The 14911-nt window shown below is 29.6% G+C and overlaps 1 protein-coding gene across 1 annotated transcript; it reads left to right on the forward strand.

Annotated features, from left to right (window-relative positions):
* The first annotated feature begins 425 nt into the window (after window positions 1-425).
* On the forward strand, window positions 426-3446 carry LOC115969043 (B3 domain-containing protein Os01g0723500-like). The gene is made up of 4 exons (XM_031088603.1): window positions 426-547; window positions 1186-1555; window positions 1755-1879; window positions 3009-3446. The coding sequence occupies exons 1-4, from the start codon at window positions 476-478 to the stop codon at window positions 3243-3245; spliced, it is 804 nt and encodes a 267-aa protein (XP_030944463.1). The 5' UTR covers window positions 426-475; the 3' UTR covers window positions 3246-3446.
* The last annotated feature ends 11465 nt before the right edge of the window (window positions 3447-14911 follow it).

Below are 14911 nucleotides of genomic sequence, written 5' to 3' on the forward strand. Positions count from 1 at the left end.
GCATTAAGAGATAAACTCATCACCTTTTCTGCCACCACTTTCATTGCAAATAAAGGACAATGACACAATGTACTGTTGGTACTCTAGCAATTCAAAGGAGTGAAGAACCCACAGCAGCCCAAAGATTAATACCCATGACGTTGGCCCTTTCAAGTCATAGATAGCTCAGTGTACAATTTCTCACACTAGTGACTTAATCTTCCATGGATAAAATTGATGGTGAACAGCTATTCACATGTTTGTGCAGAAAACAATAATTAATTGCCTCTTTCATCAAAGCAAGTTCTGGTTCCTTGGACCTGATAATATGCTATTTCTAACATTCCAAATCATACATTAATTCCTAGACTGGTACCCTCAACAACCTTATTAATAGTTTTGTTCACCTAATGGGGCACCTTTATTTCACATTCGTGATCTAACTATATAATATAGTCATAGGCTAAGGCTTTCAAAGCTGAAACTAAAGAAAATCATGGATGAGTTTCTTGACAATAGGCCCAGCTTCTTCAAGATCATCTTTGAAGGCCATACCACTGAAAGCATGGTGATTATGTATCCCTGTGTTCTTGAATTTATAATTTCTCTATTGTTTCTTCTTCTTCTTCCCCATATCTATTATTTTTTGGACAACTGTTATTTAGAAGTGAATAACTAAATATATCTCAATCTGGATACCAAGAAATGTTGTATGATTCAAAAGGTTGTACTTGCATTTGTAACTCCAAAATTTTGAGTGTTCAAGTTTTCATTTTGAAGTAGAACGTTTAGTTTAATTTTAGTGGTTTTCATTTTGAAGTTGAATGTATTGGTTCAATTTTAGTTGAAAATATGGTACTTCAATTGTGATTCTGTTATGTTCTCTAGTCTTTCAGGTATAAAAAGGGTTTAAGAGCATGTGAATAGAACATCCCTTACATAATAACTTAATCCTTAGCCTGCAGGACTCTTAACTCATTTTGCAATCTGTTATGACTGTTATCATTTGAATTGAAATTTAGGCTTGATTTGCACAATATTCAAAGATGTAGTCAATTTATGTTAGAGAGAAAAAAAGCGTTAAAAATGTTATGCACTTATTTCTTACCATATTCACAATCATATTGCCCATGCTGCCATTTTTTAGGCTATTCATTCCACTGAAGCTTAAATTTTATCTTCCTTCATTTCTTTCATAACTTCCAGCGAATCCCACCAAAGTTTGTGAAGCATTTACCAATAGAGTTGCCTGATCAAGCAATTCTCAAGGGTCCCTCTGGTGAAAAGTGGCATGTTAAACTATGCAAGACTGAAGATGGCATATATTTGAAAGATGGTTGGCAACAGTTCTTTCGAGATCACTCCTTGGGGGATAATGAGTGGTTGCTTTTCAGATATAATGGAGATTTGTGTTTCAATGTGCACATTTTTGGAAAAAATGGATGTGAGAAAGTTGATGCTTCATCTACCAAGGCAAATCATGAAACTGCCTCCTCCAGTGGTAAAAGGCCACGAGGTAGACCAAGAAAAACCCCTCATGGTTTAGTTCCCCTTCATGATGGCAAAGTCATTCTAGGTATGCATTCACAAATATTGCTTTGATACAAACACAGGCATATACAGTTACACACATGTAGATACAGATACTGAAAAATATTAACTTAAGATGTTAATACACAAGAATAAACCTGGAATAGTTGAAGGCCATTTTTTTGAATGCACACACACTTTGGTAATAAAACCTTAAATTTTCATCCATGTTTTACATGTGGCAGGTCAACAGTGCAATTCGATTGAAACAAATCGATCAAAGATTTGTAAAGTGGCAGATTCTTTTACCTCTGACTTTCCTTACTTCAAGTGCTGCATCAATAAAAGCAGTGTAGTAGAGTTCCTCCAAGTAAATATTCCTTTCTCTTAAACAGTCTGCTTTGTTTACCAGTTGGCATAGTTTATGAGTCCAGTGACTAAAACTAGTAGCTAGCAAGTCCAGTAAACTTGCATAGTTGAATGTCACCCATTCTCCTTATAGAATTAGAGGTCTCTTTCACTTTTAACCGCCTCCAAGGTTACCACTTACCACCATCTTTCCCACCATTCTACAGGTTTAACATGTTATGTTAGATCATCTTAATCACTAACCATCCATTGGCTTCTCACACCAGTTTTAAATTTTCTAAATTTTTTTAAATTTGCTGGCAATTGGGTTTCAATCATTGACTGACTTAATAGCACCAAATAGCAGATGTTAACTATTTACTTTTTTTCAATTGGCAAGTTCCACACACATCCTTTGTGTCTTGGAACTCACAGTATGATCCTCCATCCTTTTTTTATGGAAGAAGTATTATTTGAAGCATAACTTAATGGCAAATGAAAGGTTAGGCTACAATTTCCACTAGTTTCATTAGGATTTTCCAATCATTTAGAACCTCAAGAGATTACTTACCTTAGCCTTCCAGCAATCTTCATGTTGTCACTCTTAGCACTATTGTTGTACAGCATTAGATATAATTAGTATTCTTGATACAACTTGTATATCTATGAGGCTTGAATCAAATCATAATTGTTTTTGTTCTGTATAATTAAGTTGTATCCAATGAATTTTTTTCTTGTTCAGTTTTATTTGCAATTTAGGTTTACAAGCATTTCTCCTCGGTGCCACTTTTGCATTTAGGCTTTTTTGTTGTTGGCAAACAAACCTTCCAAAGAGCATAAACAATGTGTCATTTTGAATTGAAGAAGTGTTTAATTGTTGAAACCAATGATGTCTACAAAGTTATGTTCGCTAAGACTATGAGATTTCATTGATTATTTACATCATTTTAAAGAGGTATATGGTATTGCTCCTCCATTAATTACATGGTAGATGCATAAATATTAGATTAGAAAAACTGAATGTTTTTTGTGTAAGAAAAAAACCTTGATTTTTGACCAGTTTGACCACCAGCTCTATGTAGATTCTTGACTGACCATATTTGATGTTTGATTCTATAAGCTAATTTACAAAAGGGATGCCATCTATGCAGACAGTCCCCACTATCTTTGCTAGGAATCACCTTCCTCAAAGCAGTACGAAGATCATCCTACGGAATTCAGAAGATAAATCTTGGGAGATGAATTATATCAACAATGGGAAGAATCATAAGTTTTCTAGAGGGTGGAAAGACTTTGTCTGTGATAACAAGCTCAAGGTTGGTGATATCTGCATATTTGAGCTCGTGGCCAAAAATGAAATGTGCGTCCATATTTTTCCAGTAGACTAAAAATTCAGATTGGAACTTGTTAAAGAGTCTAATCAAGGTGTTAATCTAGTATAGGCTTTATCGCAGTAGCTTCATTATTCTCAGTGGCAGTTAAATTAGATCTGCGTTATCTCTTGTATAAGCACTTATTAACATGGTCATATATTGGTACTTATAAACTGTTCTTATTTTTGCTTAATCTAGTTAAGGCATTTTAGAGTACTCAGAAACCTTATTAAGACCTGTACTCTGAATTGATCATGTTGGTTGACCTTCAACATGTCTTATTTTGAATATCAAGGTAGCAATTTGCTGATCATAAACGGAAACTAGATAACTGAAGAATGCTGTTGACTGTACCATCTGCACGACCAATAAGGGCTATATGAAAGGCAGTCTGGAAGGAAATACCAGAATTAAGAATCCAAAAACCATAAGAGTAAAATTTAAGATCCAGATCAATCAGGAATTTGTGAGGCAAACTCAAGTTTCATCTTCATGTTACTAGATCAACTAAATCAAGCTGCAAAGGCATATTATTCATGACCGAATGAAGCATCATCTACTAGTCCTCGCGGCCAGGAAGAATAGCACGAGCATAGTGTTGAAAATTAGGAATTTTAGTCCATTTTCTAACCATTAGATCAGGTATATGGTGCTCCTGACCAAGCATTATGTATTAGCCCTGCATGGCCAAAACGAAATAGAACCAGCATAGAGTTGCAAATTGGGAATTACAAACCATTTTCTTATATAAAATCAAATATATGGAGCCCCAGATCCAGTGTTCCAGCATGACAAAATGTGTTCAACAGGGCAAGTGACACCAAAACCAGATGTCTCTTTAGACTATACTCTTCATTTGCAAAAAGAGATTATATAATTGCATCATAAACAAGCAAAAATGTATTCCATAATCACTGATCATAGATAGAAACCCAAGAAGCAACGTCCTTTTCTTTCGTGAGATGGGAGGACTACATACACCCGAAAGAATAGTTAGATAATTCAATAAGTTTGGATATTCTCATTTGTCAAAAACATCATTTTCCTTCATAAAATTTTCTTGCAATTGCTATCCCATTGTTTGAATTTCGTGTCCAAAAAGCAGGTCCAACTAAAACATTACTTAAAATAACCTTCTATTTCCATAAAAGAGTGCCAATGTGCAATCCAGCTCAATTAGTATTGTGTTGGTTCCAATTCGGCAATTCCAACCACTTGAAAATGCTATAAAGATTAAAGAATAATCTCTATGGGGGCCACAAGACATTTACACTGAAATTAAAAAGAAGAAAACAAAACTTTTAGTCAACATGCGAGATGCTGCTCACTACTTTAATATTAAAATTATAAAGGAAAAAAGAAGGAATTTTTTTTGGGACCACATATAAGATATTGCCAATATTGAGGGTTAATAATAACAGGTTAGGTTATTATTTTTATTAGGGTGCCTCTTTCCTTCTACTTTTGGTTAAAAAAATGGTTGCACTAAGATCGAATGCTTGCTGGTAGGCATATAATCTTTTTTCAAAATAAAAAATCCCAAATATTAAAATGATTAATTTGCATATAATTGTGATATTTTCCTTTCTTCCTCGTTGGTGACTTTGTTGGCTAGTTTGGTAACCCTTTTGTGCAGTGGTTACAGAACTGGTCTATCAAGATTGAGAAGTGTTGTAAAGTGGACTAAAATAGCAAATTTTGTCCTAATAAATTTGAAAACAAATTTAATGTCCAATATTTCGAATGACTAACTTTGAGCTTGGTTATTTCTTTGATATATTAATTTTTTTTGTTCACATAATTTTTTTTAAGATTTACGAGTAGAAAAATAAAAAGGAAATAGTAATAATGTATTAGAATTACTTATTTTCCTCATTTTTTCTGTGAGGGAAATCTATGTATCTATGTCCTCTTATTGTCATGTTAGTTTTTCATAATTTTTTTTTTTTTTGGGTTAAAAGGAAATAGCATTAACAACTAACAAGCGAAAGAGTTTTTCATAAGTTTGGTGACACCAAACAACAACAACAACAAAATAATAAAATAAAATAAGAAAAAAAATTCAAAACTAACCAAGACAATTGTAACCCAACTAACATATTGAAGTTTTTCCAACGAATACATTCAGAGTTCAAATCATCTTTTATCCATTGTTGTAAATATCACATTATCAAACAAACAAACAAAAAAATCTATATATATATATATATATTTATAAGCAGAGACGTTATGTGGGAAAGCATAAAGTTCTGCCAAGTGGCGTATTCTATGTGTTGGGTTAAGATAGCTTGACCCCGGTTAATTAATTCAATTACCCAAGTTGATTAATTAAGTTCAATTGCATACAAATTGTGGAGGCACCAACAAATCACCAAAAATACTAAATGCAGTAGAAAATAAATTTGACATAGTGATTTGTTGACAAGTGGGAAAAACCTCGCAAGGCAAAAATCCCTACCGGGTGATTTTAAGGTCACCACTCCCAAAAATCCACTAATCAACAATCAAATGGTTACAAGTATAAGAAATCTTACCAACTACCCTGACATATCCCGAAATATCAACTTACAGTTAAACTTTCGCTCCAATACCCAATTGGACTTGATCTTGTAGTAGCCTTCTTTCCCTTGATGCACAAACCTCCTTGCGACTATCTCCTTTGCACGGATCCTAATATGTAACTAACTCTAGCAACTTGAATGGTTGTTGTTGGTTGCAAAATTTTTTACTTCATCAACAATGAAGATCAAAAAGTACTTGGTTACAAAACCCAATGGCATACAAACGCGTAACTTTTTACAGAGAAATTAAGCACTTGGTCATTGTCTCATTTTTTTACGGCTTTTAAAATAAGCCTTATATATGTCTAGGGTTGTGAGAAAAGAAACCCTATACATACATATAAGCTTGGGCTAGATTTCAGATATGGAAATTTTGAAATCGTAATTCTTGATAAATCGAGCTATCTATCGAGTTTCGAATTAAGTCTCGATAGTAGCTATCTGTCTAAAATTAATGAGCAGCTTTTCTTTACTTGTTTCTTGGATCAATCTTCATGTCTTTAATACTGGACTTGAACAACATGTTTCTTAAAGTACTAAACTCATCTTAGATCTATCCAATTACAAGTAAAGTGCATTTTGTCAAAAGGTTAGCTAATTACAAAAAAATATAATCCTAACAATATGTAAAGAAAATTGAAATATTCTCAAATGTCATATCAGAGATAAGAACAAATTAAATATTGACTCTTTGTTTCATTTAGTTCAATGTTTCAAAACTTTTTTACTTAAAAAATAAATATTCTGTCTCTGTTGTTCAATATTTCAAGACTTTTCATCCCTCACACATACACACAAAACTCTTTGCATTTTAATTCACAATTTTCACCTTTTGCACTTCTGCCCCTTTATATATACCTACTCATAGCCCTTCATGCCATCTCATGTCAAATACACATAGATCAAAAATGATATCATTTACCTTCAATTTTTCGATGACTCCTACCTAGCACTAGCATTGTTGTCTTATCTAATTCTAACGCATGAGTTGGCTACAACTAAGGAAGGGGGGCTTGCATTATATATTGAGTGACAATGGCAATTATGATTTTAATGTTAAGGTCGAATATTGTGGATTTGGAATTTTGTAAATGATGTGATTGATTGTGGGTATTTGTAATGTGAATTTTGTTTTAGAATTAAGGAGAAAGAGAAAGACACATTCTATATAAACTTTTATTCTACAATATTCCTCCAAAGTTTCTGTTGTTGTTGTTGTTTGTTGTTGTTGTTGTTTTTTTTTTTTTTTTTTTTTTTTCCAATTGAATAATTATAATAGAAACGTGTGTACAATTTATAATTATTTATTTTTATAATGAACTCATTACTAATAAAATTTTATAACAATTATGCTATAATACGTATATAATATTCTCCAAAACCATTTACATAAAACATTACAACATTATTTGTGCATCGCACAGGTAACTTACTAGTCTATATATATATATATATATATAAGCAAAACTGAGAGAAAATTTAGTTAGATTTCAAATTGTAATTCAATTAGAGTCTAATTTTACGCCACATGTCTCATCTAATCTAAGTTTTTAAATTTTTGTAACAAGTTAGTTAATTCGATGTAAAATTTGGAATTCAATTAAAGTTTAATTTTGCACCATGTGTCTCATCTAATGTAATTTTTTTAATTTTTGTACCTAGTGAGTTAAATCAATGTAGAAAACGAGGAGTTCAATATAAAAAAAACCATAAAAAAAACCTAATTATATATATATATATATATATATATATATATATATTTAACCAATCTTAGAGAAAATTTAACTAGATTCCAATTTGAACTTTGTTTATATTAGCTTTCCATACAAATTATATTGTTTAGACTTTTGCTGTTATTTTTTCTCTGAACTAATGAGCATATTTTTTTATACTATTTCTATTCAAATATTTTGTATGTTATCTTGAACGTAACAAATTGTAATTGACCTAAACGATCCCATGTACCTATTGTTGGAAAAATAGTATGGAGTGAAAAAGAAATTGATGTTTTCTATATTCACTTGAAGATGTTATTATAAGTGGTGAAAATCCTTGAGCTCCACATTGGAAATGATAGAGAATATGAGTTTGGGTTGGATATTGGGTTGGGCTTTAGGCATGTATGGACTAGGCCCACTTATCCAATTAATAATAATATTTTATTATTTTATTTTGACTCAGTAAGTCGATATACAGCAATTATCTCTAAAACAATGTTTTCAGTTTTATGTTATGTATAGTTTCATTGTCCTTCATTCATGAAAAATAAAAGACTTTTCAGAGAAAACTCTCCCAGTGAGATGTTTGTTCATTCATTTTGTGTCAAAGAGAGAAAAAGAGGTATTGAGTAGTTCGTAGAGCACGACCTTGTGTGCTTCTTTTTCGTGCTAAAGATCATTTTATCCTGGGAGGCAGACGTCCACAAGTCTCAAAGCACCACAGTGAAAGTGTGAGGGACGAAGTCTGCTTTAAGGAGATTGTGTTAAACACAAGACTTGATCTCAATTGTTCATTCTTTTCACGCATTTGGTCTGTGAGTCTTTAATTGTTTTCAGATTTCTTAATTGTATTTGCCTTTCACATCTATCTGTGTTATTGCTTATTGTTAGATTTGTGTATTGTTCTTTTTGCTTTATCACAAAAGTAAATTGTTGAAATATATCCAACACCTATCATCATTCAATTTAGGCGATATTATTGGACAAATTTATTTTTTTATTTTATGTTGTATTTAGTAGAATTTCACGAACAATGATTGTGAATTGACATTGTATATGTAGTATCCAATAATGACTTTCAAAATTATATATATTATAACAATATAATGAAAAACTTAGCGTAACCAATATCAGGAAAATTGCAAGAAGAAACTATTTTAGTGTATATTTATATATATATATATATACACTATATTTTAGTATCTCCAAATATCCTAATTGAACTAATATCCTATGTGTTTTATTACCCAAGCTAACATCAATAACACAACTACAATTCATCATTCTCGTGCGTAAATATAGGTTACATACCAGTATATCATAATTGTTGAACTATCATATTGCGATTAGTATATAATAAAATTGGTGTCAATTGTAGACCCATATAGAAGTAATGCTACACCAATCACAACCTACTTTTAATCACCCCAAAAAAAAAAAAAAAAATCACAACCTACCTCCTTACTGATTTATGGAAAAAAAAAAATAACAAAATTTTAACATATCTATAGTTATTGTAATAATTTACCTTCAACATAATATTTTAATATAGCCACTAAAAATATTAAAAAATCACGTATAAAAAAATAAAAAGATTCAACCAACTTGGCTGACCCTATGGCATGAATAACTATCATATTTTTTATTTTTTATTATTGTTGTTTATGATTTATATTCCTTTTTAAGTTTAATAATAAAATTTTTAATATTTTTTATTAAAAAAAAAAGGAAAGAAAGATTTTTCCCTATGACTAGTGTGGGTGGCACATGCAAGACACATGCTATCTCTTGAGTGAAAAAATTAAGATAGAATTTTTATTTGAAGAAGTATGAAACTATATACATAAAAAATGTATGTTATACAAAATTAATTTCATCCGTATAAGAATTTTGATACCTATTTGCTAAAGGCAATACCAACTCATTAAAAACTTCTAAGAATGATAATAAATATCATCATCTTCCAACAATAAGCAACTGAGTTTTGCTAAAACCTAGTCACAATATTTAAATTTTCAGAATGAATGATGGCATATGCTATAATTGAAACTCTTCATCAAATACCTTCAACCATACATAATGAAAATTTTGTCATTCATACTTTCTTCTTTATCATTCTACATGAATCTAGATGTAATCTTTAGCTTAATTAGTTTTTAATGAACACCCATTTTAGGCAAGAAAAGGAAAAAAAAAAAAAAGATAATAAAAGGCAAGGAAATAAAATACCTTTTATTACCATTCTAACTTGCTAAGCATTAGATTCTCAAAAATAAATAAATAAATAAATAAATCTAAGCATTACTACCATCTAAAACTCAAAATACATAAAGAAAATTTTTGGGATGTTAAAATTTAGTGAGTATTTAAAAAAAAAAAAAAAATCTAAGCATTACTACCATCTAATACTCAAAATACATAAAGAAAATTTTTGGGATGTTAAAATTTAGTGAGTATTTTAGACATTATATAATGGAATATTTTAAGAAGCATAAGCAGGAATTATGAATTACCTCAAACATAAAGGATGAAAAGTATTTTAATTCTAAGTGTGTGTGTGTGTGTGTGTGTGTGTGTGTGTGTGTGTAAGACTACATATTTTTACTTAAAATGGTTCAAAAAAAAAAAAAAAATCAACACAAGAAAACTGTACATGAAGTAGTGAATTTTGACTCAACAAAAATTGACTAATAAAAAAAAAATAAAGAACTAACATTTCAACAGTTGTGAAAATATTATAACGACAACAAGATGTCTTAACATTTTCACAAGAAAAATAATATGTCCACAACATTTTCATTACAAATCATAAGTAGTAGGTTGTTACGGGTTATTATTGGTAGGAAAAAAATAATTTCATTGATAAGTTTAATTTAAAATAACAATTTACCATCTAAGATTTGTTATTAAAATATTGTAGATGCAGTACTTTTTTTTCCTTCACAATATCTCTATTTTTAGTTGTGGTAATAGTATTAAATACTAAGTGTTATGTCTACAATATTTCTACAATACTTTTACAACAAATTTTCGATTGTAATTTATTAATGATTCTAATTAGAACCCACCACTAAAATTATTTTTCCCACCAATAATAGTAAATAATAACTTGTTATTTAAGATTTATTATGAAAATGTTGTGGGCATAATATTTTTTGGACAAAATTTAGTTACAAAATTAATTGTAGCCTAAGACTACAACATTACTCAAAAAAATAAATATTACTACATATTTTGAAAAACTAACCATTGAATTGCATATTCTTTATACTCTTAATACATATGTCAAATTTTGTCTCAATTGAATATTATTTACTATATTATATATAAACTTATATTTTATGCATAATTTTAAATTATAAAAAGTTGCAATTTAAATAATTTACTCAATAAAATAAATATTACTACATATTTTGAAAATCTAACTATTGAATTGTATATTCTTTACGCTCTTAATGCATATGTCAAATTTTGTATCAATCAAATATTATTTACTATATTATATATAAGTTTATATTTTATGCATAATTTTAAATTATAAAAACTTGTAATTTAAATAATTTATTGATGATATAGTTATTGATCTTTAATTTTCTAGAAATTTTGCAAAAAAAAAAAAAATGAAGGATATAAGAAGAAAATGTAATCCAATGGTGGATTTGTCAAAATTCATCCCCAATAAAACGATATTGAGTAAGGTTGTAAGTTTAGACTATAACCAATTTTATAACTAAAGTACTAAACTTTGTCCATATATTTTTAATATTAAAAAAATTATTTTTTATTTCTCACAAAACTCAACTTTTTGGCTTGTTATAAAAAGTAAAGGTTGAATAAACCAAATATACAGTAGCTGGAGCCACCTGCTCTTTTTATATATAGTTATTAGATTAGTAGACATGAGAAATTGGGTCAATCCAACTAGTTAAAACGCACTTGAGTTACCATGACATTTTGTATCTTTACTATTAGTGCATATAGTTCATTAGCCCCTACCCACCTTGATCTGACACGTATACAGTAATTGGTCCAAAATATTACTTTGTTTGAAATAAAAAAAAAAATACAATAATTGGTCCAAAATATTACTTTGAAAAAAAAAAAAAAAAAAAAAAAACTTGTCCTAGAAGAATGGAATAAAGACATTGAATGGAGGACGTCCTTTATGTACTACTACTGTCCTCTCTATTGACTCGGTGCCCTACGTTTCATCTTCGTACCGAGTGAGGTTTTTTAGTGCTTGACCCCCCTACTGACCAAGACGAGTCTGTCTTTGATGGTATTTTTCAAAACTGCTCTGAAAATTTGTGTTTATAATTGACAACCAAAAAAAAAAATTTGATTTGAATACTTTTTTTTTTTTTGGAAATATCTAATTTGAAAACAGTTATAACTAAAAAAAAATCAATAACAATTTTTTTTCTTTAAACACCCAAATCCATTTAAAGCAAAAAAAGAAAAGAAAAAAAAGAACTGTTTTTAGAAATAGCTATCAAACATGTTCCCCTCTTATTTCATATTTAATATATTGCAGCAGTGCAATGACAAAACTGATACATAATTGAAATATTTGTCTTTTTTTAAGATTTGATAAAATTTCAATATATAATGTCCGCTTCATAATAATTACTCTTTATCATCAGACAAAAATATTAATTAATTTCTTATATAGGCATGATTGAAAATATTAGTCTTTTTTATTTAGAAAAATATATAATATGATTCTCAAAAAAGATGAAGAAGAGGAATATATAATATATGTTTAAGTGATAACTTTTTTTATTATAGAATATTAAGTATTTTTAACACATATGGAAAGAGTGAAGAATGTCTTAGAGAAACTCAATTATGAAAATTAAACTTGTCACTTGTCAATTGTCACTTAAGTGGGGTCTCATGTATGTGATTTAAATTTCATATAAATATATATATATATATATATATATATATATGTAAGTAAGTATATGTATGACTTCACACTAAAAACAACAAAGGAAAAGTTAACAGATGTTCTAATAAGGATGTTAGTTTAGAAACTATTTTTATATTCTTTTTACCAAAAAAAAAAGTAGTTGGCTATTTTAACAAATTTTCATATTTTTTATGAAAACAATATTAATCTTTTTTTAAAAAAATAATATATTAACAGATGTCCTGAAAGCATTTGTTAATAGGACCCAAAACAACAACGAGAAAGACAGAGAGATCTTTCCTTTTTCTAATTCTATTTTCTTTTTCTTTTTTTTTTTGATGCGAAATTCTATTTTCAAATTGATAAGAATTGGTCCCACCTTCGTCTTTTATTTCTTTTATAGTTTTTTTTTTTTTTTTTTTTTTTTTTTGCGAGGTAAATTGGTCCCACCTTTGTCCTCTATTTCTTTTATAGTTAGTGCCTTCATGGAAATGATTTCTCATTTCCATTTTTATCACACTAATTTCTTCTTGGAATGTGCAGATAAAATAATAGAAAGGTTGTGGCAAATCAAAATACTATATTTCATCGGTTTAAATAGTGACGAAACATCCCATAAAATTATATATATATATATCTCACCTAGATAAGAGAGTTTGAATTCATTAAGGATTAGGTGTAAAATTTAATATTAACAACCTGTCACTTAAAATTTGTTATAAAAATGTTGTGAACATATCATTTCTCATTTAATATATACACTCGTCAATTCAATGAAATAATGCCACATTAAATTATTTTAAAATAAAAGAATAGGAACAAACACACTATTATACAATTAAAACCCTATTTAATTACCACCGCATATCCTTGGTGCGGTAGTCACTATAGTTTCAAGAATGGAGTTTCACACACATATACACTTAGATTAGGCTAGAGTAGAAATTATATCTTGTATACAAAAAAAAAACCCCTATTTAATTTATATTTTAAATATATTAAAACACAAAAGGAAATAAAATATTCCTAGAAATTAAGTATAAGCCTAAGAAACCCAAAGCTAGGGGTGTGCATGGGTTGAATTTAAAGATTTTTTTTTTTCTCAACTCAACTTGACCTAGTCAAGTTGTGCTTACATGTTTCATACTTTATAAAAATTGGACTTCCAACAACTATTTAAACATTTTTTTCAATAAATTATTACAATTCACATAACATGCCTAAATTATATTTCAAATCATTAAAACCAAATCTCAAAAATACTAAATAAAGAAAATAAAAATAAGTGTAATAAAATAAACTTATGGGTTAGATTAAGTTAGATGGATTAAAAAATATTAATTCAAATCCGATCTGACCTAGCACAAGGCTCAATAATTCTACCCAACTCAACTTACGAAAACCAACACAAGGTGTTGAATTGGTTTCATCTGATTGGAGGGTTGAATGCACACCCTTATCAGAAGAAAGAAGCCACATGCTATTGGAGAGAAGCCGAAAAAGCAGCCAATGATTCAATCCCCCCCACCACCATTGTCAATGCTATTTGTCATCTCTCTCTCTCTCCCTTTGCAGATTTCACTTGAATCATGGCTAGGTTAGCAAGATTCCATATAGGATATTTCCTAGGGGTGGCAAAGTAAGCCCAAACCCACCCACTCTAATTGAACCCAAACCCACCCAATTATTAGTTGGGTTAAATGGGTATCAACCCAACTAGACTCAATAATTATTGGGTTTTAACTAAAAACCCATTCAACCCCATTTAACCCAAAAAAATATACTCAAATTTAGGGGTGTCAATTCGGGTTAGCGTGTCAGGTTCATGTCGTGTCGAGGTAGGGGTATTCGACTAAATGACTCAACCCTAACCCGACCCATTTAATAATCGTGTCATGATCCTTCAACCCTAACCCGACCTGTTAATAAGGCGGGTTGACCTGACCCAACCCATTTGACACACTTAATAAACGAGTCGTGTTGGGTTGACACGAATATAACACAACCCATTTCAACCTACATAATATTAAATATAACATCTATCTAGAAATAATTTTTTTACATCCTAAAAAGCAATGCATATACTTCAAGTCTTCAACCCACATTCAAAATAAAATAGTTCAACAGAAATATAACATTCATCTAGAAATAAGTTCTTTACACTTTAAAAGAAGTGCATACACTTCAATCCAAATTCAAAATAACAAAGTTTAACAAAAATAAAATAACATAGTTTAACAAAAATATAATATCCTTGAAACTCGTCAAATGCTAAGTTTCAATTTCCAATTATATTCCTTGTAAATTTTTATAATTACTCACTTTTCTTTCTAAATTTAAAATATATGTTGGATATAAAAGGTATTTGACAAATTTAAAATAAAATAAATATTTATTTGTTATACGAGTTAAACGGGTTGTGTTAAGTGGGTCATTTCGGGTTGACACAAATAAATTGGCGTGTCAAACGTGTCTATTGCGGGTTACGCG

This window comes from Quercus lobata, chromosome 11 (assembly GCF_001633185.2).
Source record: "Quercus lobata isolate SW786 chromosome 11, ValleyOak3.0 Primary Assembly, whole genome shotgun sequence".
Taxonomy (NCBI): Eukaryota; Viridiplantae; Streptophyta; class Magnoliopsida; order Fagales; family Fagaceae; genus Quercus; species Quercus lobata.